General features: G+C 37.2%; 1 protein-coding gene across 2 annotated transcripts in view; it reads right to left on the bottom strand.

The window, feature by feature from the left end:
- The window catches only part of LOC117973344 (RIMS-binding protein 2-like), a 137,285-nt gene that overhangs the window by 30,128 nt on the left and 81,039 nt on the right, over positions 1-26,118 (bottom strand). For both annotated transcript variants that reach the window (XM_058994608.1, XM_058994609.1), the window contains 10 exons: positions 24,723-24,812; positions 20,110-20,232; positions 16,163-16,267; positions 13,998-14,048; positions 12,563-12,583; positions 9,088-9,292; positions 5,500-5,651; positions 3,482-3,558; positions 2,076-2,185; positions 870-1,724 (listed from right to left, as the gene is read on the bottom strand). In XM_058994608.1, coding sequence (XP_058850591.1) covers positions 870-1,724; positions 2,076-2,185; positions 3,482-3,558; positions 5,500-5,651; positions 9,088-9,292; positions 12,563-12,583; positions 13,998-14,048; positions 16,163-16,267; positions 20,110-20,232; positions 24,723-24,812 — 1,789 coding nt within the window. The remainder of the gene's footprint in view (positions 1-869; positions 1,725-2,075; positions 2,186-3,481; positions 3,559-5,499; positions 5,652-9,087; positions 9,293-12,562; positions 12,584-13,997; positions 14,049-16,162; positions 16,268-20,109; positions 20,233-24,722; positions 24,813-26,118) is intronic.

The following is a 26,118-nucleotide window of genomic DNA, read 5'->3' as shown; positions in this document are numbered from 1 at the left end:
TAATATAAAATCAGAGAGAGAGAGAGAGAGAGAGAGAGAGGCCTTGCTAAAGGCCGTGAAAAATGGGAGGACACACTGAAAAGAGAGCTAGCTTACAACACATGCTTTATTCTGTCATGTATTTAGTTAAACACATAGCTCATAGCTAAAGACTATAAAACAAGCAACGCTTATATTATAGAGGATATGAGGATTAACAGCTTCACTTTGCTTCACTGAACTCCATGCCTCATCGCATTCTCAGAAGCACAATACAGAACAGGAACTGACAAAGGTGTTTAAATACAGTACCACCAACTGCATCATAAAAATAGCCTCCATATAAAATGTGGAATTATTGTGGCAGCAGTAATTAGTTGTGTACAACTGTCAGGAAACAGGGTGTGTGGAGAGAACCCAAAAGTTCTTTCCAATGAGGGCTTTGTTAACTGCGTAAGATGACATTTGGCAGATATACTGTAAAATCTGTTATTCCAATGCATTATTAAAAATATATGGGGGGTACCATTTTAAAATAAAGCACAGGTAATGCAAATGAAATTACGTATAAAATGCCATGGGCCCTGTTAAATTTATATTCAATTCAATATATTTGACACATACTCATGTTTGTGACACTTTCAAACAATTGCTCGTTCATTATTTATCAATTCATGTAAGGGCTAGAATTAATATACGTGTGGAAAACGTGATGATGAACGAGTGTGTAACTCTGCCTGCTCCACAATAATATATCGACTCCTCCTAAAGAATATACATATACTCTTTACTAGTCAGAAGCTACCTCATATTAATATATTATCGTGTTAGTCTACGCAACGACTACTCCAGCTATTATATGAAATTTGAGGATGTCAATGAGAATTCACCTGCTGGCTGCGTACAGAACTCCACAGTGATCTCCCTCTTCTCTCTTTGCTCCAGTGGAAGCTGCCATGGCATCTGGTGGGGCTGTGCCACCACCTTCACCTTGTAAGCCATGTTGGGCTTCAGGTTAAAGAACTGGTACCTGTAGCTGGCAGCCTTCACCATGTCATACTCCACATCATTGAGGAAAATCGTGTGACTATAGTTACTGTTGCTTGGCCACCAAGACAGCTCTGCGGAAACCTGTGTGATGTTATCCACCCTGAGCTGATAGGGGGCAACCACCACGTCCTTCCCCACCAGCATGGTGCAGCGCAGCTCTTCTGAAATGCCCCTTCCTGTAATGCTTTGTATTGATATCCTATACGTACAGGCGGATAAATTGAGCTTTTCTATTAAAAACTTTGTTCTGCCGCCGAAAGGTATGCTCATCCGAACCTCTTTGTCAACTAAAACGTTGTAACCACTGATGATGCCCCATGCCGGAGGCACTACGGGCGGCTCCCAGCCCACGATCACGCTCTTGGCTAGCTGTTTGATTAGGTTGATTTTTCTTGGGTAAGGCACAATATCTTCTCCAATCTCGTCGATGCTGACATCCAGGGTCCCTGCCCCATTATTGCAGGTGGTTGTGGTGGTGGTGGTGGTGGTGGTGGCGGGGGCCTCTCCCGACATGCTGCCATCAAATTTGGAGTCCGTGAGAATGCCACTGCCCCTCTCGTGTCCAAGGCCTGTGTGGTTCAGGTAAGCCTGATCTTTGCCATTGTCTGCGGTCTGGACCGAAGGCACCTCCTCATCCTGGATGAAGTCCACAAAGTTGGAAGGGACAAGCCCCCTCTGTCCGTCCAACAGCTCACCTAGGACAGGAAGACAGATAAGGGAAAAGTGATCATGATCAGGACAGTTAAACTGTTTAAAAAAAAAAAAAAAGAGAGAGAGAGAACGCCCAGGCCCCCAGAGGTTAGTATATTATGCCCAAATGTTTTTGTTGTAGTGAGAAGTACAATCATTTGCATGGAATTGGATTTACAGTATTCCCTGGATTTATCCAATGTTTTACATTTTATATTGCCCAGTAAACCCTTACTATACCGAATCAAATCTGAACAAAAAATTATTTTAATTTTTAAAAATAATACAATACTGCCTGACATCTGGCAAGCCTGATATTTGATAATGACACATTATCTATAAAACATTAAACAGACCTTCATAGAAGCCGTCTTCATCCATATTTCCATAGACATAAATATATTTCCCTGCAATAAGGGGAAGTTCAGCCTCAGGGTTCTCGTTGGGTCCATCGTAGGGGTTATAACTAATAACAGAAGGAGTGACACACAGTACATTTAAACAGTCAAATACACAGTGCCCACAAAATCAGGGGAGCAATTAAAATTCTGTAGAGCAGGTCAAAGTCATTTACAATGACTTGCAATTTCCTAGATAACTGTGAATGTGCATCTAAATAGGAGTCAATCCTACTACTACGACTACTACTACTAGGGCAACAGTGTGGAGTAGTGGTTAGGGCTCTGGACTCTTGACTGGAGGGTCGTGGGTTCAATCCCTGGTGGGTGACACTGCTGCTGTACTCTTGAGCAAGGTACTTTACCTAGATTGAATAAATGGGTAATTGTATGTAAAAATAATGTGTAAAAAAAAAAAAAAAAAAAAAAAATTGCAATTGTATGTAAAAATAATGTGATATCTTGTAACAATTGTAAGTCCCCCTGGATAAGGGCGTCTGCTAAGAAAATAATAATAATTACAGCCCTGCAGGACAATGGCAGCTTTCTTGTTCTCCCTGAATTGATAAGTGTCACTACTACTAATAATAATAATAAACAAACAAATTGCACCAAACTGAAGCCTAACTTTTGTTTCTTCAGAAAATCTCTGGGGAAAAAAGTTTGTAATTTTAAAACTGAGTTCTAGTGTTTTAGCCCTGACAGCTGCATGTCACGCATTTCACATAAGAGTTTTGAAGAGTACATTTTCCATTTCCATTTTAGCATTTACAATAATGTATTATTCACATTTTATGAGGGACTAAAGCAGCTACACAAGTGCATTCTTTAGAAGAGAAAAATAAGTGTGATTGAGAGAAATAGCTTTCATGAATACCAATGAAATACTTGTCATTGTTTCAGGGGAATTGCAATTATTTTGCTTACAATTCCTTTTTCAGTGAGTTAGAAGAAGTCAGTCAATGCCTGTATCAGGAACAGGGCAGCAAGAAGCAGGAAGAGGCAGGAAGCTATGTAGGAGGGGGTCTAGGGAACTTGTGCTTTAACTAAGAGACTGCAGTAGCACACGGAATTAATTATACTGGGCTTGAATGTGTCAGGACAGTCAAACAGACACATGTGATGCTCAGTTACTTGATACCCTAATGGATTGTGGGAAATGTCTTCAGCCTGAATTCTGGACCAGAAGGTCACCTATTTAAGTGTTGACCAGCAGGACCCACCTACTTATTAAACCTAGTGATGTCTGTGTGTGGGAAAAGGATTGTCATGATATTGAATGCTGCGGATAATAACAGGGAGCTAGAGTGGTTCTGCTGATAATGAAACCCCATTAGTCTGAATGATTAAAGTCTGTATCGTACCTGTACCGGGCAATGCAAAGACGGACTTTTCCTGTGTACCTCACTTTAGAAGAAGTGGAACCCGGTTCATTGTCCATCTGTTGAAAAAAATATATCAATTGTAAATACAGATAAATAAATCCACGATTCTACCATTTGAAATTCAAAGAATTGCTTTAGCCTGGTGGAACAATAGGTCATTCACAACCTTTCACCTCTTTGGGAGAGTGATTCAAATCTGATATATATATATATATATATATATATATATATATATATATATATATATATATATATATATATATATATATAAGTAAGTCACAATTCAGCTCTATTTGGCACAAAATGCACAGATAAAAAAAAGTCCATATATTCTGTGGCGGCCATCTACATGAAACATGAAAACGGTGCATTAAAGAAAGAGAATGAATCTGCCTAAAGAAATGAGGGTTTTCTGTGAAGGATATTGCAATAAATCACAGTAGATTGATGGTTTGTTTCTGGTTTGCTGGTCTGCTCTGTAATCTAGCCTCAATAGTGGTAAACAAACACCTCTGTTATCTGATATCTGTTAGAGGGCCTCTGAATCTGAAATACATTTCTGTGGCTTCACATCAACACCTAATATCCTGTTTAAAAAAGTCCAAAAGTCCCCCCATCAAATTAGATAGCGTACAGTATTTAAGGCTTAGATAAATCAACTTTTAATATAACTTTTTGTTTTGTAACTTTCCCTAGCCAACCAGTTTTTTTTTTTAAATCGCAAAAGCACGTTAATTCGACAAATGAAGCAATTATTTGTTTGTGTTAATTAAGTCTCCACACTTGATCCGTTTATTGCTGAATTTGTAACTTTCTTCCCCCATAAAACTGGACCAAACAGGGATGTGACTTTTAAACGCCCTGTTGTCATTTAAAAGGCCGGACCACCGCAGTGTGGGGGCTGTTTTGAAAGATAGGGTTGTCTCCCATTAACAATAGGCTTCCACTGCTATTCACAGACTGTTTACAATGCTGCTCAGCCCTTGGGAGACTTATTTTGCACATTCATGCATCTTGCAGATTGCAAGAAGAGCACTTGAAGAGTGCAACTCCCTGAGGTTTTGAGAGCTTGCACATTTAAACAGAAATGCCAGCAAGGGCCGTGGGATTAAGCAGGCTCACCTGCTTGGTTGCATGATGATTGCCCAGCAGTAAGATCTATTTTACTACTATAAATCACAGTTGCATACACTTAAGATTAGGACAGTGGAGGCACTTGCTAAGGGTTTGTCACGGTGTTGTTTTATCACAGCCTCCAGGGATCCTTTTCAAAATGAGATGTCTAGTTAGACTGAGCATGTTTTATTTTTTATTGGCATAGACACAGAAGTTTGCAAACGCATTCCCTTGCATGAGTTTACGATGATAAATTTGCATGGCGCTATTATAAACATGCTTTGCGCCCTTATGTTTTTTGAACCATGCTTTACCATACCTCTCTGTGATTTACCTTGCTTGTCTGTGTGTTTCCACTACAAATTGCTTTTTCCATGGTATACCACGTAAAGGTTAAGAACGGGCTGCAACATGACAGGACACATAGACTTAATGTTTGCAGAGTTTGCAATACTTTTTGTAACATTGTTATAAATGGTTGGTTCCACATACTTAATTAGTACTTATCTTAGACTACTGTACCCTACCATAATCAGTTTGTGAAACCAGCAGTGCCCTAAAATTGACTGTTCATAAATTGTATGGAAAACAGTAACAGATTTTTTATTTCTGTATTAAAAAATAAACAAAAAACATATGGTCATCTTATGATGACGTCTGTACTATGGTAAAAACACAGCAAAGTGTAATAAAGCACAGTGAATGCATAGTAAAGCAGGCAACAACGGCTTATCACATTAAAGCAAAGAAAATATAAATTATATGCAAAGTACTGTATGAGCATGGGGAAAGAACTGTAAAATACAATATTACTGTGCAAATTTACCATGGTAAACTTTAAGGGGCTGCAGATTCCAGTAAGGGGAGTTTCTCTGACTGACCTCTGCCAAGAATCCACGTCTGGGGCTACTAGGGTGGGATCTGGTGAGGAATGTCGGCTTGACGGACAGAAGTTCAGGTTTGTCTCCAGATATCTGAATTGGTCGAATAAACTCTGAGATTAGAGATCTGTTCGCAGAAGGACTTTCACTGCCTGCAAAATGAACACAGAAATACATTTTAAAATGTCAAATACGGCCAGTTATTAAAAGGATCCCATCAAATCTTGAATGTTGTTGCGCCCATCCCTATGGCAACTGCCAATTAAATTATTCAAATTGCGTTAGAAATGTGCATTCAATTGAGGGCTTGAGTTTAATATTTTAATAAAACTGCACCAAAAGCGAGGAAGAATGTAATAAAGTGCAGCTGTTTTTCTTAATTTAATCCTCTCGCCTAAATTGGAAATCTTGGAAACACATTATAATAATTATCAGGGGGCTCTCTGTATAAAACCTTAAGGACTCTTTTAAGGAATGCTTTAAGTGTATAAACATTCTCTAAGATTAAAACAGTGCTTTGAAAAATGAGAATACATTTATATATACAAAAAAAACCCTTTCTAAAATTATTGAAAAGGTTTCGAGAACTGCAAATTTCATTTAAATAATCATAATGGGCTTTAAAAAAACAATCCTTAACAAAACATTCCTTAAACACTCTTTATGGTCCAGTCATTCAAACGGAATTGTGTCTGTATAGACATGTGATTTGCTATTGAAACAAACACCTATTCATAGCACATCCCTATCACAAATTCATCACGTACAGGCACTGTTTTAAAGTGTGACAGGGTTTCAGTTGTGCGTATCATTTATTTCTCCTTCTGCATGCTGCTTGTGTGATCCTGCTAAAGGTCCTTCTTTTGACAGCCACACATTTTTTTTTGTTCCGAGTTTTAAGCAAAGACTGTGAAATAATTACTTTCAACAATGTTTCATATTACACAGGAAACAGGGCAATCTCAGCCCTAACCTTAACATGATTGATTCTCCTCGTGTTACTTAAATTTGTACAGCTAGCCGACTCAAAGTGTGCTGACAGCAAAAGCACAAACACAGCCAAGGTCTGACAAAAATTAATTCAGCAAAGATTAATTGCACCCCATTAGTTTATGACAATCTCAGCAACACCAAAATGGCACATAATTCCTAGCAACATCCCAGCAACAAAACCATGATACCATTTATAACTCTAGAGCAAATAATGCTATCCAAGTTTAATGCATCTGAAAGACACCATGTCAATCCCATCAGCACTGAAAGGAAATGTAACTAGAAACATGTGAAGAAGCAAAATTGAGCTTTGGGCTAAAGGACATGTTTTTCACATTTGTGTTTATAAAATTATATTATATATATATATATATATATATATATATATATATATATATATATATATATATATATATATATATATATATATATTGTGAGACAGCAGGGAGAGGGTTAAAACCTCTCTGCAGTAAAAACATGTGAATGCACATTTGCATTGTTTTATTAGTTTAATTATCACCCGCACCTGGTTAATTGTAAATTAGAGCCAGAAAGACAGCCAGTCTGTTCGGGGCTGCCATGAAGTAAGAAGCCTGATTGTTGGTGTAGTCAATCGTATTGAGGGAAAAAGAAAAGTAACGGTGTGTTCTTTTTGTGTTGGTGTTAAACTGTGTGTGTTTTGTTTTTAGCCGGTAAACAGCTTAGCTGTCCGGCTTATTAGTTAGGTTCCTGTTTGTTTAGTTAGTGCTCGCACAGAGCTAGGTGTTTGTTTTGTATTTTGTTTTATTTGGTGTTTATTAAAAATAGCGCACCAGCGCTTAAAAATCCATTTCGTGTGTGCTGGGTCAATTTTAAAAGGGGCAACGAACCTGAGTGGGTGAAGTTTGTTTACAATATATATATATATATATATATATATATATATATATATATATATATATATATATATATATATATATATATATATATATATCCTAGGCAAGGAATCTGTCTTAAGCTAATATCAACCTTTACAAACTTTTTTTTTTTTTTTTTTTTTTTACCCTTCTGAAACCGATAGTGCCTCAGAAAAATACACACACACACATATATACTAGTCTAGAAACGAATACATTGGTTGTAGGGACTCTTATTGAAAAATCTTTAAAAATGTTTTTTTTTTCGTTTTTTGTAGAACATAACTTCTACCAGCCCCCCCCCCCCAGTTTTGGCAAATAATGCACTATGATTGGTTAATTTGTGATATATGTGATTTATAAAATATAAGAAAAATGTTTTGAACGGTTCAAAACAATGCATAATAGATGGCAGAGAGTGTATTATAAAACTGCATATTCAATAAGGTTGACCATATGCAGCAATAAAAATATAAAAAATTTTTATAATACATATATTGTTGTAGCATGTGTACATACCAATATATCCCAACACAAACAACGCATACCTCACCAACGCATATAGTTTGATGTCTTGTTCATTTTTGTTGCTAGACACCGAGCTGCAGCAGCAGTCAAAAATGAATGGTCATTTTTTTTTAAATTTAAGCCACTGTGCAAAATATCAACCATGTCAATATGTTACAGTTTAAAACAGCTTAAAGAAATACTGTAACCATGCCAATCTAATATTGAAACTTTACGCTTAAAGCATGTCATCCAGAATCATTTGAAGGTGTTATAAAAAGTTAATTGATTTCTTCTTTTCCCTGTTTTATTTTTATGGAAGTGTTTTCCCCTAGGCGGTAGTGGCCCTGCTTTATTGTTAAATCTCAGACTGGAGAATCAGTTGTTATTGATCTGTCCACAGGGGCAAATCCAATTGATTCTCTTCATGGCAGGACTTTCAACACGGATGAAATACAAATGAACCCTGCTCTTAGATACTGTAACCTGTTACACCGTGCTGCACACTTCTAAAAGCTTTTGTCCAAACTTACTGCATCTTTAGGGTTTACTGAAATTAATGTTCTCAACTCAATTAACTTTTTACTTGGAGGGAAACAAATGCAAATTAAGGGAGCAAATGTGAAGCAATATTCATCGCACAACTATTTCTTTTGAATTCACAAAAAGCAGACATCAACTCATCATATACACTGCACTCCTATAGTATTTTATCAAGGCATACTGGTAGCTTAAATATACCTGTTAAGCAAATTACAGGTGCATCCACAAAAATATTGGAACAGAACCACATAACAAACACTCATGCGAACTGAGGGTTTCAAAGGTACAGCCTCTAATGCTCCACCCAAACAGGTACCTTGAAACAAAAGAATCCTTTGAGAATCCAGTCGGAGCCCAAAACTTACTGAACAGTACATTGTGATTCTGTAAAAAGACATTTGCTGCAAATGCCCAAGTTGCAACATACTTAGTAATTCTCTAGCTATAACATGAGAATGTAACATGCATGTGAAATGAATCACGAGTGTATGTTTACTTCAAATGAACTACATAGGAAATCAATTGTACGTTTATGAATAATTTGCTATGACCTACCAACAGGTTCTATTACACTCTGCCTTGTATATTTGCAAAGAAATTTTGACCAAAGAAAAAGGGGGAAAAAAATAAAACCTGGTACTTGGCTTACCTTTCCCGATTGGGATGGCCAGTGCATGGAGGAGCTGGGAAAGGGATTTGCTGGGAGATCCTGGGGTGTCGCACACTGCTAAGGAGTTGGCACTGAGTAAATCAAAGTGTCCAGCCTGCAGTCGGAATTTCTCGAGCTCCTTCGAGAGGAGATTGAACTGCTCACTCTGTGTCCGGCATTTCTGCTCCAACTCTCGGACTTTGGCCTGCCAAAGGACACAAGGCAGAGGGGGTGGGAGGGTTTGTGTGTTATATATAATACAATGTTTAGTTCAGTGAATGGGTCTGCTAATCACACTTGGAGTATTATATTAAATGAGGAGTGTACTTGAGGCCCAATAGACCATGATAGCATATAGTATTATAGTTAAGTTATGAAACAGCTACAGTAATATGTAAGTGTACAAAATGTGTCTTTGAGAAATGTAAAATCTCTCTAAAGAACTCCAACATAACCGATATATCATTTCTTAGCTGTCGTATGAGTAGTACAGAGTACATAATTCACGTCGCAGAAGCAATAAATGCGTACAATAAAACGAATGTCAGACTCATTCCTGGTTTTGAAAAAGGGAAGCTAGTCGATTTTGACATAAAGGGTGAAGCCATTGCTCCACATCAACTATTACAGCAACACTTCAGTTACAGTAGTATATAAATCTTTGGCTAGAAAAAAAAATCCAGTATTCGCTCTTTTACAGAAATAGTCAGAGGACTCGTGCACACGATTGAATGCCTCATTCCACAGCGAGCGATTTAGTCTGCTATTCTGCTATTGCTTTGTCTTTACTGGTTACCGTGGGGACAGGATGAAAGACCAGAAGCAATTCTGCTGTCTCAAAATGGATGACACCATTTAAAGCGTTTAAGGCGGATTATCGTTGATTATGAAGAATGACTCATTTCCATGTTCATTTATAATTCAAATGGTTTAATCTATGAGACAGTTCACAGTCTATATTGTCTCCTAGTTGTAGGCAGCTGGTTTCTTCATAACTGACCCCCACATAGTGTACCAGGCTGTATCTTGATTCTTGGCTATGAAACACCTTTTACAGCACTATGTTAAGCTGGTCTGTAGATATTAAATCCCCCAGTGCTCCCTTACAGAGTACCATCCGGTGGAAATGTGCAACTTTGTTTTCATTCACTTGTCCCACCGTTTTAGTAAAGCAGGATTACACAACATGTGCTTAGCAAACTTCTATCTGAAAGAGGGCTTGAAGGCACAGGACTCTTAATAGGTGTGGAGCAATATGGGTGGGAGGGGGTTTCAGAGATTTTTCAAAGTGAAGAAAATGTATTAGGAATTAAAAGTTAAACTACACAGTGTTAAGGGGAGCAACTCAAATGGTACTGTAGTTAACAAATGGATTTTAATGTCTTAGGGACTAACACCATTAACTTGTAAATCACCTACAATAGTTTGAATTCAGTTGACAGAATGATGTTAGTGTTATGGTTTGTTTCACTGATGCTTAATTTTTTTTTTCTTAATTGTTGCTTTTTTGTTATTCTAGTTTTTTAGACTCTTAACACTGCATGCACAAATGTGCTTCACAGATTCAAAAAAACAACTGAAATGGAATGAACATGCAATTGAAAATCTGTCACCTATCACCTATGGGTTATTGCATGTCTTTGTGGCATCATACATTTTTCTACTTCCATGCATTCCAGTCATAGTATATATATATATATATATATATATATATATATATATATATATATATATATATATATATATATACTATATATATATATAGTGACCTGACAAGAACATGCTGACAAAATACAACAATCTTCATGCCAAGGGGTCCACAGATTGAATGACATCTACTTTACAAATCACTTTTTTTTCACAATTTAATAAATACAAAAATGATACTACTAGAAGGATTTCATGAGGTCTGTTTTCACTGGGAATCCACAGCTGAATCTCCTTTCACTGATTTCACTAATACAGCACAGAGTATCAGACCCTGCTTCCAGAAGGAGTGTGTTTAAAAATAAATAAGTACAAGAAGAAGCTGTTTGCACAGTTCTGATTCCAAGTAACTAGAACAGTTATTGATCTCTCAGAGAAGACCAAAAACTCCAATAACTTCTAATACAGCTCTGACATGACAAGGAGCTCACCCCTTACTAGACCCGATTGCCCTGGCATCAGTCCAGTAAGTGACCTTTCTCTTTTCTTTTCTCTTTGGAGCAAATGTATAATATTTTAAAATTAAAGTGTTTATAGTCTCCGTTTACTGATAATCGTGTAACATGGTGAAAAGGACAGCAGTACAGCTGTGGACAAAAGTTTTGCATCACCTAGAATTTTAGGATAGAGAAAAATTAAAAAATAACTACAATCGTGTAATTAAAGAAATTATAAAATGATATTGCAAAAGTCTACCGGAAGCCATAATAATAGTATTTCATGTTAGATTTCGAAATGCCACATTTTTCAATTGTCAATTTTTCGTTAAGTACATGGAAAACTACAAAGCGGTATCTAATTCAATATGTTAACGTAACATTATGCAGCAGGTTTCATTCGACTTTATGAAGCAAAATGAGTTAATTCTATAGGGTAATGCAAAACTTTTGGCCATAGCTGCAACATTACTGCTTTTTAATATCACAGAAACTGTATTCTAACATCGCTTCTACTGCTAAGATCTTAGATTTAAATCACAACACTGCAGCTACTTACAGGGTTCTAGTTTAACATACCTCCACCGCTATTAAACTGTAGTTGATGTGTTTTGCATATAAACCACTGTAAAACACAATGTAATAACAAACCATGCACTTACTGCAAAAAAATAACCTATTACTATTTACCATTTGAAGATTGTTCCTACTTTCGCTCTCAAGAAGGCCCGATGAAAAGCCATATTTCTTATGACTTACACTGCTTGCTTGATTTTTGTACTGATCAACCAGCCCTGTGTTCATTGCTTTTGCCTGTTAAACTTATTTGAGACCAACAAAGAGCATGCTCAGGATAAAATCTTTGTCAAGTAATATTATCTCTGAGTTTCTATATACAAATGCCATTTATATATTCAGGAACCGTCGGTTTCATGTCATTTACAGTGTGATAATAATAATAATAATAATAATAATAATAATAATAATAATAATAATAATAATAATAATAATAATAAATAACCTTTTAATATATTTAATTATGTTTCAACATTAAGTAATTTCAGTTCCTGAATTATGTAAATGTAAAAAAAAGAACTCAATTGCAGAATCCCCCAAATCATATTTGATACTACAAAACATGTTCTTAACATTCTTAATAGCTCAAGCAAGTTACTTAATAATGTACATCAATGTTCTTATTGTTCCCAATGCACATTTCATGTAGTAGATTGCACATGCAGCAAAATTAATGGGTGGAAACGAACTTGGGAGATTTTGGAATCTTCACAGTAACAGTTAAAGAATGTTAGGGGAGAAATATTCCCAAATACCTGCATGCTGTCCAAGGTGTTCTGTATAAAAGGCAATGCATAAAAAATAAATAAATAAATACACCAATAACACAGTGACAAAAGGATGTAAGGAAAATTAAAACACAATTACAAATATGAACACCTAAACCATTAAATATTCAAAAGAGCAGGAGAAAAAGTTATCACCCATGCAAAAAAATACCACAAAAAATGTTTTACACAATATGAAATTATGTTTTCCCTAAAGAAGTGTACACCCACAGTATTTGTAAAACAGAAATACTAAACTCGAAGAGTGAAAGATCTTAAAATGTCTTATTTGAAAAATTAAACTGTATCTATACTTTAAAATCAAAATAACACAAGGCTATTTTTTTTGTTTAATTAGTATCATTAAGCAAAACAGGAAACCAGCATAGCATCACTTTAATTGATTCCATGTCTCAAAAGTGACTTCAGGTCAAATGCATACATACATATGGGCATATTTTCTTTTGGTACTAGTCTTGTGATGTTACAAAAACACATACGCGTTCCTCACATAACAGGTACTTTGAAAATGGAACAAAAGCACTTAAAATATAATTCTCGAAACTAACTGAAATAATTGTAATACAGAAGAGTTCTTTTCCCCCTTCTTCCTGTCATCATGAACCAATTCCCATTGCTTTGCATTCATCACACTGGATCTCATCCTCTATACTGCTCAATTGATTTTCCCCCCAATCAGTCAACATGGTTAACAGACGTGCAGACATCGATGCCGTTTGAAGTTTTCACTTGTAATTTATTTCACTGGTGGTTCCTTTAGGCTAAATGAGCTCTTTGTGTTTCTGGTGAACAGAATTTTGGTACTCGTCTCTTTGGTACATTTGACAGACATGCTTCTTCCTGAAATTGAAGCTTTTTTTTCTATCATCAGTAAATCATTTGCGCTTGGAAATTGAGTCTTACAGAGATGAAACATCCCATATTGAGAGAAGTTATTATTTTATCCAGTTTAACAAGTGGGTTGGCTACAGCTTGAGAACCATAAAAGCACATAGTACTGTATAGGGAAAAAAGCTATCTTACCTGTACCGACATATTACAGCTAATGCATAATGTGTATGTATATATATTGTATTAAATGACATTATTTTATATTAAACAGATGACGGAAGAAAGTAAAAAGCATCAGTGGCTAAAAGCCCCCCCTTTTTAATGCCTGACCTCCAACAATAGAGCAATTCCACCAGCTCTAAGTCATGAATAAATACAAACTGGAAGTTTAAGCTCAAATTGTGAAGTGCAACTACCTGACACGCTGCAAGGGGACTTGGTCAATCTGTACCAGTATACAGTATGCTCTTCTAACACCCTGCACTAGCACCCTTTTTAGTCTCAATGTTCCTGCTCAGCAAAAATGACAGGGGACCCCAATAAAAACAGCATCTGTGCTAAAATTGCTTACCTCTAACAGTTGCACTGCACCCTCATGCTCCTTCTTAGCTTCAACCTGAGCCTTTACAGCATGATAAGCAAGGAAGAAAGAAAGAAACAAAAAAGCAGCGTTAAACATACAGCTAAACACTCTTTCAGATTCCAGTCTTCTGTATTAACGGTGGGTGGTTCTATTTTCATTCACGAGCAAAACCTACAGGGGAAGGAGGTTCTCCTTAATGTACAGTATTTTTAAAACAAAAGAAAAAACAACACCCACGTTTATTTTATTTGTTTTCACGCAGCAGTACCATGTTTTAAAGCAGTCAGTTTTGACAATAATGAGTAATGAAAGCCCACCAGATCGGGTTACCCAAATCTCTGGCGGATGTATATTATGAAGAAATCCTGAGGTTTTTGGTTTTTTTTCCACCTCACGGTACCAGCGGGCTTTAGGCTTAATTGTATAGTTGTTTGAAAAATAAAGCTTGGTGTGTGTGTGTGTGAGTGTGAGTGCGCGTCTATCGCGTGTGTGATGTGTGTATTCCTAGCAGTGGAGCTTCATGAAAATGTCAAAACTATGAAGATAATGTCTGACTCACAAGAGGAGAGAGGAGGGGGTTGAGGGTCTAGTTATCTGAAAGTGTAATGCAGGTAAGAATAAGCTTAGCAGCAGTAATACATGCCATTACAGCCACCTGGCGGACAACAGACCTGCTAGTTTAATGGCATCAGTGGCTATTTTACTGTGGGGATTGAGTATTGTTAGGGCCACTGGATCCCTGCAACCCCATTCAACTGGCATTCCTGTGGAAAATTACATCAATTGAAGAAAAGTTATCCCCCCCATTAAGTGTTTAAGGCCGCTGCCCCACATGTGTAATTTAATGATTTAAACTGTAGAAACTTAGATTGAAAAAAATGAAAATATAAAAAATAATAAAAGAAATGCATCCAGTATACACTCCACTACCAGTAGATTTTGTTTTATTAACACTTTTTTGCTTTTATTCAATAAATAACAAAAGCCCTGCAGCTTCCCTCTGTTCAGATCTTCATAGTGAAATCTCCACAGCAGCTGCTGCAGCCGCTATCAGTATTAATATTAGAATAAACAGTGCAGACCAAGCTTGCCTTTCTGGAAAGCATGATGTAATTAACATCAGCCTGTACTTCATCAAGTTGTGTTTAAAATTCTGCTGCCGTCTTTCAGTTTCAGTGTACAGTACTATAGCGCAAGGACTCTTTTTTCTTTTTTAGAAATTGCACACAATATCCTTTACACTGAAGGATTTAATCAAATATGCAACACTGTAGTGCCAATACTATTCCCACTCTTAATCACTGCATGGCTAAGAATGATTATTCAGCTGTAGCATGTCAGACACATACTGTATGGTTTATTAAATGCTCCATAAATCAACATCTGTAATTAAATTCTAATCTTCTGTGTATGCAAAGACTTCCTGTGCCTTTTGTCAGGTTCATTTTTCAGTGTACCCTTCATTATCATACTTTTTAAACTCCTGGTCTGTTTCTAGATTGTGCTCGTTATAATTCAGCAATGGCGAGGAAGATCATTGAGGCTGTTCATCCAATTCTGATTATCTGTGCATAATAAATGCTATATAATACACTGCGTGAATGTTGTTATATTCCTAAGCATTCTTGGTGACATGCTGATCCATTCCTATTGGTTCCAATCTATTCATCCTGTTTCCCAACGTTACAAAAATATGTTCCACATGAATGATCATTTCTACACTACATTCTCACTATAAGACATGAGGAAATCCAATATTTTGTGGTTTTGTGCAGTTGATTAATGCCAAGCCTCTCACTGCTGTAGACTTGGGTCACAACAGAAATGGGTTCAGTAGTCTTGGTAATCCACATCACCAAGATGACCGCACAACAGTAACAGAGCCGCCTTGCAGGAGGGGTCAAAAAGAAAGATCAAGGAGTAGATGGGCATGCAGTCTGAACAGCCTGCCCCAACAGGGAACGCTTGCGACATGCTCCTGGGTGAATGCAGGGACACTCACATTGCCACTGCTAATGCTAATCCTAGCCCTGCTCTGTGGATAAATCGTGTGGGAACGTCAGTCTCTACTGCTACATATCATACAAAGAAGGTCCTGTCTTCCACTGTCCTGCAATATAACTCTGCACTAAATGTAACAGGCTACCACTTACCTTCTGCAGAAGATTAATCTCCTGCTGCTTTGCATTGAGAACAGCGAAGGCTTGCTCATGCTCCAACTCCAGCTGTTGCCGCCGCTCAGCAGCTTCTCGCATATGCTGGAATGACAACAACACAGGAAACAATGATACAGTACCTTCTTCATCTGGTACAGGGGTGCACAGTACCAGCACCGCCAACGGATTTCAGTTCCGACCAGGCACTGTGTACCTGGATTGACGCACTGGTTCCACCTCACACAAGGAATCTGAAGAACAGCAAGCTGAGGGAAACATTAATGCTGACGGCTATAAGGCTGCACTACTACTTGCATATACAGTATATGCACAATGAGATTGTTTCAAACGGGAACTCGGTCAAATTGATTGCTAGTCTCCTACTCTTAGTATCCTGTGACAAATCACTTTATTTATTTCAAAATGCCTTTATGCATATGCCTACTGGGTCTCCAGTAGCAAACCACTACTATAATACATTATTTAAAGCCCCAAACGTCACAGCTCCACTTAAATCTTTATCCAACTTACAAATGAACATCTGTTAAAATGCCTGTGACACACAGCTCAGTAATAAGAAGTTTCTAATCCTGAACTAGGCAGGGAGACTTCACTTTTACCTGTATGATTAAGTGTGCAAAGCTACAGCTGTCTTTTAAATCAGAAAGGGAACATTGCACTTGGTAGATGACTCTTGGCTGATAGTGGCTAAATTGTGATTGAAATGCTCCAGATTAAGAATAGAAAGTGCCCGAGGAGCACAGTAATGGGAATGCAAAGCTGTAATTGAAGAGCTTCTGAACAGCCTCAACAGTAATGAAAGGCTGTCAAACAAACCCAATCCACAGCAGTGGCAGGTTGCAGTTATACCAACAGTATTTACATGGAAAAGGAGCAATCTCCCCAAAATGCAACTCCCCTCAAATTGGAACAGGCAGGGTGTTCTGTGAATAGAAATTCTGAGGAGGACGCAGGCCGGCACTTCCGCTGGTTCCATCTGTACTTAACTCCTGAGCCTTTAAGCGCTTTGTTGTATTTACCCATAGAAGAAGAGCATCGTTTTGTCTCAACAGAATTAATGATTTTGCACATTTAAAACCAATATGAATAATCACTGAATAATCACATTACAACTGCAGTCTATGCAATTCCTATCCACCTGCTGGACTCCTGGCACATTTCATCTGCATTCTCTATTATCACCTACTAGTCAAAAATCACATTACACAAAGTTCTCTGGTATAGACTCAATGCATAAATAGTGATGACATTGTAAAATCCAGTGTACAGTATATACAGCTCCTAGGTGGTCAATAGATTTGCATAGGTTTGTGGTTGAAAAAAAGAATGTAAAAAACTGCTTGATATAAGAAACCTTTTGCTGGTTACTTTGTAGTCTATACCTCCTGTGTAGCAACATGCACTGCTTATATCTTCAATTACACAACACATGCATTTTGTTCTGGGCTATTTGCTGAGACTTTTAGAAGCAATTATTCTCATTTTTTGTGTTGTATTGAGTGTAATTTGCTAATGAGAGGCATGTTAAAATAAAACGAAGGACATAATAGCTGTAATTAGCTCATTAACAACTATTTCATTTTCTTTTTGTTTTGGAGACACACTTGGTAATTGTCTCTGCTACATCCACAACTGAATAAGCCCTCAAACATTTTAATGTGCTATATGAAAGGGTTGGTACGTAGTGTCATCATTACCAGGGGAACTGGGAAGTTAACAGTACACACACACCACAAGTCTATTCAGAGCTAATGCATGCTCAGTGCCATGGAACACGCTTAGTTAAAATTTCTCATTATTCACTCTCTCTCTCTGGTTAAGAATCAATAACCTGAAATGTGCAAAAAATCCCTTTTTTTCAGACACAGTTAGGTGCAGATTGCATTGACTGGCGATTAGAAGTAATAGCCGTCGAGGTTGTGCATATCAGTCATGTCCAACATTGAGCACTTGGACAGTGTTCAGATCAGATTAGATCAAATGAACCACATCCCCACAGAGGTAGTAGTTTTATAGTTTTAAACATATCCGTTTTTTCTTTCTTTTAAAACCTGCGTTTTCTTAGTTTTTTTTTTATTTTTTTAATTGCACTCTCTCTACTTATTCCTGTCCCCAAGACTCAAAATCAAGGTTTTCTGTGCTGGTTAGGTTTGATCGAACACTATTCGATATCAATCTAAAAACCCATAACCTCATATACAATGCCATATTTTATTTGAAATATAATTGCAATAACACACCCTACCAGCATTACAGACTTACCACAGACTGGTCCGTCTCTGGAAATTGCCTATGTTCACTAAAACGTAACCTAGTACTTTCACTTGTAATAGAGTAGAAAAATGCAACTTGCTAGCAGGGATACAAACCAAAGCCAGGAGTATTAATCATCTGATCTGTGCAATCGCAGTGTATTTCTGCACAGGGCTGATTCATTGTTTGCTAATAAGATGTTCAAGGGCAATCTTTTTCCTGTGTGTCTTCTGAATAATGAGTTCATATAAATGAATGTGACACCCACTTTACAGCTAATTAGATATCGGCAATCCAATCTGAGCGACCACAGACCCACTGCGAAAGCAGTTACATTAGACTAACAATAATTTTCATCGCATCTCAATTCAGGGTGGGTTCTGAATGAGCACTCAGACACAGGGAAGTGTGTGAGACTGAGACTAAGTCTCCTGTGGTGTTCAAATATAGGGGATGAAAGGACTTCACACTAGCCTTGGTACCATGGGGTCTGTGAGACTGCAGGGGATATTTTTCTAATGATTTTTTGAATGTGTATTCTACTGTACTGATTTCAGGTGGTGCTGTATGAACCGATTATTCGATTATTGGGATCGAGCTCCACACAGAAATCAGGTGCTGACAATCAGGCGAGGGTCATTGCTGTTGATCGGGCTAATTTACCATTCCAAGCGAAAACAAGTGAAGAAACAGCTGCTTGGGTTTGAGATGACTGTTGATGTTCTTAGTCTGTGGAGAACAGCAATCCATAAACCCAAGCAGCTGTTTCTTCACTATGTTTATTTTTTGCTTGTGAAATACAATAGTTTTGCCATTCACTCCTAATTTATGAGCTCACTTAGAAGACCTAGGCGTGGTACAGACCATGGAACAGATACACTGTCCATTTGTAGTTGTGTACAGGCTACAGCTGTCACATTAAAAGTCTGTCTTCGGACTGTGTGTGTTTTAATCATCATGTGCATTATTCTGATTAGATCATCAAACATTAAAACTGTACGAGAAGGTCTTCAGTTTTGAAGGTAGGTTGCTAGAGCAACGACTCTCTTCAGATGCGACACATTCAGCAAGTAATTGTCAATATTCTTTTCATGCCTTCGACCTCTGGTATGGTATCTTGTACAGTATGTGTCCCGTTTCAAATATTGAATCAGTATTTTAGCAGATTTCTACAGGCATACTGTATTATCTGAAGGCTCTCTTTGCCCAACTACAGTACTTGTCTAAGTATAAGTGAAGTGTATGCTTGCCATTCTTGGCAATGCTTTATCAGACAGTGACTTGCTTTGTCTTCCAATAGTTTGCATTCCTAACAAGATCTCCATGAGTTTAACAGGATTTTAAGTTTCAGATGACCTGCAACTTCCTTAATAATCAACCTGCAATCCCTGTCTTTTCTATACCATGCTTTACGTTCTTCAAATTGTAATCAACATGCCATCCGGATATTGGTCATGTATTACTTTCCTCTTCCATGCAGATAATCTAAATCATGAAGCCACTTTCTTAAAACATGATTTATAATAAGCTAATATAAACAGCTATGGCCAAAAGTTTTGCATTGTCTAAAATGTTAGGATTGCTCACGAGAAGATACCATAGAAGTTAGGGTCAACTGTACCTATGAACGTATATCATATATGCTAGAGCATGATGAAGGGCTTCCTTACCGTTAGGACCTGCTCTAGGTTCTCCAGTTTGGCTTGGAGATGGATCTTCTCCTTCACAGCCAAATCTCTTTTCTGAGTCACAATGTTGAGGGTTTCTCTGAGCTGATCATATTCTAACTTTACCTTAAAAAACAAAAAAACACTGTTTAAGAGATGAAATCAGCACAATTTTAAAACAGTAATATATACAAGTAACACGTATGTAACTGTTACCATACAAATACTGTAGTACACTGGCATGTGTGGAATTTTCTTTGGATCTTTGAACCAATTGAATTGCGTAGAAGATGGGCAAAAGCATATTAAGCGGGTGAAATGACCACCTTGTAAAAAAGAAAGTAAAAGCATAGCACAGTCACACACTTTTAGCACTCACAAAGCTCACTTTTAAATGAGGGGATTGGCACTCGTAGTAAAAAGGTAATAAAAACATAAATCTATACACAGTATTGCAATGCCGATACCAATTCAAAATGCTCAATACAAATTGAAATACTGCCACTTCTGAAGACTAAATTAAGATTGAGAATTTCAGTCACTGTGTTAACACCACCTCTAACGTCACAGATATTTCCGAATGCTTCCACTGTGGCAATTTATTTCAGATATTGATTCATCCATTCAGAAGGAAATAATTTACATTTTTTCCCTCAGCGATTATCAGGAAGAACACCCTTTTGCCCTGTTATTTAAGTTTGACTGCAGTCACTATCACTCATCAAAGCTCACATTGTTATATGATTATTATTTTGACACTGATTTGGTGGATAAGTGATGAACTTGAATATGTGTCACAATTAATAACAAAATGTCTTTCCTCACAAAAGTAATCACCGTAGAAGATTGTAGTTTCTTTTTGTAGCACAAAACAATACAGATTATATTTGTCAATTTGGGCATCATTATCTGTGTATAACCAAGGACTAATCTATCTTCAAATCCTTCTACATCCACTGTACTGTACTTGATGTTGAATAGATTAATAACAGTATACTTACATTACTTAAAGGGATTTTTTAAAGAAGTTACATGACACTGGAGGAATCGGACAGTTATAAACTGGCTAGTCCCTTTAACTATCTATATATATATATAAGAACTACAGTGGCATTTGGACCTCATACAGTTCTGTTTTTCTTCCTTTGCTGTAATGTCATTTATAAATCCGTACACTGCAGCCTATGAAGTGATACATTTTTAAGAAACTGCCCTTTGACGAAAGTGATGTATGCTATCACACATCCACAGCCAATTCCTAATCTCAATTTTAGCAAGTCTGCACACCAAGCTCCCCAAATTAATGACTGCTTCAAGATAGAATATTTCCAGACTCCAAATGATAAGAAAAATCTAAAGTTCCGATCGTAGCACTGATTCTGTTGTTTTGACATGAAGCGAACCGACCATAAATCACAACACAACCTTAAAAACAGCTTAGGAGACAAAATTGCGAGACAGGGAGATTAAATCTACAACAGTGAGTCACAGTTACGAGGAGAAGTGATTAACTGTAGAAGAGAAAGAGCGTTTAGTGTGCAGCTAGAATTCTAACATAACATTCCAACCCCATATGCAACAGTCACTGGGTAACACAAGGAGGCCCAGACTCTGACATACCCCATGTAAACAGGATTTTTTTTTTTTTATCTGCTCATTGAGGCTTATTACACAATAGTGATAGTATTAAGGGCTCCGCTTTCTGTTTACAATGGAAGGCACGTAAACAAAGATGTCTCAATAATCCACTTCCAAGGAGACCAACAGTCCTAGGTTTAAACAAAATGTAATGGGTGATGTGTATAAAGAGCACTTCTACACAAGCATTTAAGCACAGGGTATGCCCGGATCTATAAAAATATAGCAGTACATCTGGCATGGATCCCAGTAATCTGAGAAGTAGATTAATGTGAGACCACTGCTTTTGGTTCAAGAAAAATATACTGCAGAGCAGCATTTGAATTATTCATGCTGTTAATAGTGAATTGTGAATGCAATGCACTGATACCTGTCTGGATTACAAAGAAGCAAATAACCAAAAGGGTAAGCAAAGGATAAGGTCTGCACAGCATACCATCTGATAAGGTAAAAGTGTATACACATGACTCTGTCAAATACTCATCAACGCTGCTTAGATTTTGCCATGTGATCTTCAGTTGTGCTTGAACAGAAAGATTTTTCACAAATCACAGAACAATTTTTCACAAATCACAGAAAGATTTTTCACAAATCACAGAAAGATGGGCATATAGTATTTGGTCTTGTTGCCCCAGAAATAATGAAATTCAAACCATGGCCGACTAGTAAAGAAAACTCAAAGCTTTAAACTGCAGGTTATTTTTTTCCACAAAATGATAAAATAGTTACAGATTCGCATTATCAAGAAGTAATTTCGACACTGCTGTCTCCTATCTCTGACTTCATATCCTGGACAACATCAAGCTTATGAATTTTTGTGCCAGAACACATCTCCTCCAGATAGGATGGTAATACTTAGACCTGTTGTTCATCCCAGTCTCTCTTCATATTGTTCTCCTCTAACTAAATTAATGTTGCTCTGCTGGTTGTGAGGATCTGAAGAGTGACAGACAAAGGTACAGTCTATTCCTCATTTTAACAGCTTTATTAATGCATTCGGGGCCATGTTAAGTGCCCTGCATACCACTTTAACTGTGCTATAAAAGGGCTTTAATTATTCAAGCTTTTTTTTGCTCAATTAAACATACATCTTGACCACATATAAGAAAAGACAGCTGCTATACACCTGCTTACAGCTCTTACTAATGAGTTCCCGGTGGTCACTGATCCCTGTGATTTTATTTATTATTTTTTTTTGCTGCGTCTCACTAACTGATCATTAGAATAAAACAGGCTGCAAGCACAGTGTTCCCATGCCAAAATCTAATCAAAGCAACTGTAACGAGATAGACCTCAGACCGGCCTGGAATGGCTCACATCACTATGCAATGGGATTCAATTCAAGCCATCCTGGATGTAACCAGCTCCTCTATCCCCACTGGTTCAAATGCTTGATACATCGATTTGTATTACAGTGTATCTATCAGGTACTCCTGGATAATACACATGTGTTGGTGCCAATTAAACACATCTAAACAGAGGTGTATGTCATTCAAGCATTTCAAGGTCGAATTAAGTTAACCTGACAATTAAACGGTGGAGGCTTTAACAGATAGAATTTGAGTACCAAGGTTCAATCAAACATCTAACTGTGCACGTGAGTCTCTTTAGATTATTTCTATCAGTTAAAATATGTAAAAAGCCAGGAGGTTCCTTTCTGGGGATTTAAAAGACGGTTGTATTAAGATCTGCCAACGTTTAGGTCAGCTGAATAGAAACCATAGCAACTTATTGCTTTGACAGAGTGGATTATGAACTAAAAATCATACAGAATAAAACAAAACACAATGATACTTCAAGCCTGTATATACTGTACTGACAGGTGCAGAAAATACCCTTCTTTTCTGCACAGGAGAGTTCTATTAAGGGATAAGTAGAGAGAACGCCAGCTCTATTTAAAAAAAGGCATCCAGTAAAAAGGGACACAGGTTTGGAGAGATCACCATTGAAGTAGATGTGTTTTGCAGCAGCTGCTCAAGAGCTGTCAAAACCTGATCTAGCGGTGAAAGAGACTGTAAAAAAAAAAATATTTACAAGGCCAGGAGTGTCATTAATTTGTTTCAAAACAGACAGAATTCTTACTACAATTACAATAGCATGTACGTCTTCTGTGTGTTTAAAAGAAATTCCTAAGTACAATCTTTGTTTTAGTGACTTATGATATGTTTACACGTTGTGTGTCCAGGGTCTCTAGGTGTCAATTTGTATAGTTTGAGCAGCCAGCTTCCCTTTGCAGTTCTCTTGCCCAGACTGCATGAGAGGACACGTCTTATATAATAAGAGACAGCCTAAACACAACGGATCACATATCCACGTCAACAGAGGTGAATGTGTTGTTTATTAATACACTTTGAATGTTAGCATACTGAAGCCAGCACGTTTATAGGGGAGCTTTGGCTTAATGAGATACTGCAGGGTTTGCAGTATCCAGTATGGAACTAGAAAGCAGTGTAATTCTTATTTTCTTTGTACATAACATAAATTAAAATAATATAAAGATCCAAAACAGAATAAATACTGCATCCTATAGTATTACAGAATTACAAACAAAAAAATCACTGAGCATAATCTGGTCGTTGAATAACGCTATCCCTTTTTTACAGATATCTACATAACACCTAATATTTGGATGACCTCAGTATATGTGCGTCAATATTCATGTTCTGATTAGGTACTGTATTTTTAGAGTGTTTGTAAATGGGCTGGTTTGATCAAGAAATTCATATGTCCCTATCTCACTGCCTGATTACGGCATATGATTGAGATTGCAATCTGCAAAACTAAAAGACAAAAGGAATAGCCATTAAGTTAACTGAGCACTTGCAGGGTGAACATGCATCAAACTAAATAAAGATTCCCTGTGAAATAGTATGCCCCTGCAGCTCTGTGGTGATCAAACCACTACAGCGCACTGGCACTGATAAATAAGATGTGCATTCCATTACTCTGGGTACACGTTACTAAACAAGAGTTCTTACCTGGTCATACTGCAGTGTCTTTTGGGTAAGACTAACCAACTCAAGGTTCAAGCAGTTTTTTTCCTGCAGAACATCTTTGAGCTCATTCTCCTGTGAAAAAAAAAACAAAAAAAAACAGAAATATGTAAATGTGTAAATACCTCTTGTTATATTCTGATGTAGTGAGATTAAGAGGTTATTCATGAAAGCTGCTGGTACTGCAATTGAACTCTCCTGTTCACAATTACACACATTAATATTCATGTGTATGGAGGAGGCGATAATTGTACATGTTTAAATGTTTTTTTTTTAATAAGTGAGGTGGATAGAACAAGCAAATCTGGAGATGGAGAAGAAATTATTGATTAACTCTAGAGAGATTATTATTGTGCAAATTAGATTTGGATGACATTTAAACAACTGCTCGCAATCAAGCTGCATCTCAAGCATAACATTAAAAAAAAGAAAAAATGTAGAATTTAGAAGAAGCAGCTTTTAAAGCTGTGCTTGGCATTATTAAAAGTTTACTTGGCAAATGACCCTTATTATTAAAGTTGTCTGTGGTATTCGCAACAACTTTCATTTATATTGGTACCATGTATGTAATGAATGGCAAACTGCCACAGATTTCCCAAACCTCCATGCAGTGCCTCCATGCTGTTCATTCAGCTGCATGCTGTTTTCCACAAAGCAGCTTGACAGACACCAAAAAACTGAAGGTGCGATTGTCACTATTGACTACAGAATGGCCAAGCAAATTGACACATCTAATCCCCATGGTTCTCTTTAACAGTCTTCATTCTGCATGGCTGGGAACAGGTGTCCGGTTATGTGCAATAGGACAGTGAAACTTATATACCAAGCATCAAAAGAAACTTATCACTATTATAACATATTTATTAAATAAGGTATATAAATGATGGGACATTGACAAAATGTTTTTGGTTTCTTTTTAATCACTCTATCATTCATCATATGCCACATCTGTCAAGAGAGCAGCGCCTTCGTGCAATCGGTATGTTGGAGGCTGGACTAGGGCAGCGTACTGTGGCTCGTCGTCTTGGGTGCTCACAGCCAGCAATTTCAAACCTGGTGAGACACACTGTCAATGACAGGCCACGAACTAGGAGACCAAGAGTCACAACACCTGCTCAAGATCGACAGATCATTTTGCAGCATCTTCATGATGTCAATCCCATTAGCTTGCTTTCAATGCTCCAGTTGGTCAATTTCCATTCTTTCTGAAATTGCTGTTGCATTTATTGTCCAAGCGCTATATTTAATTGGAACTCACCACTTCAGTTGTCTCCCATATATTGTGTTAGGAAAAAAAAAAGAGAACTGCAGAGAGCAAAGAACACTATTCACAAATATTAATGATGCTGCAGATGATTGTGATCTTGCATTAGCATAAAAT

The sequence above is a fragment of the Acipenser ruthenus genome, chromosome 21 (genome assembly GCF_902713425.1).
Source record: "Acipenser ruthenus chromosome 21, fAciRut3.2 maternal haplotype, whole genome shotgun sequence".
Taxonomy (NCBI): Eukaryota; Metazoa; Chordata; class Actinopteri; order Acipenseriformes; family Acipenseridae; genus Acipenser; species Acipenser ruthenus.
Note: the sequence above shows the minus strand (reverse complement) of the source record. Positions and strands in the feature narration are given on the sequence as shown.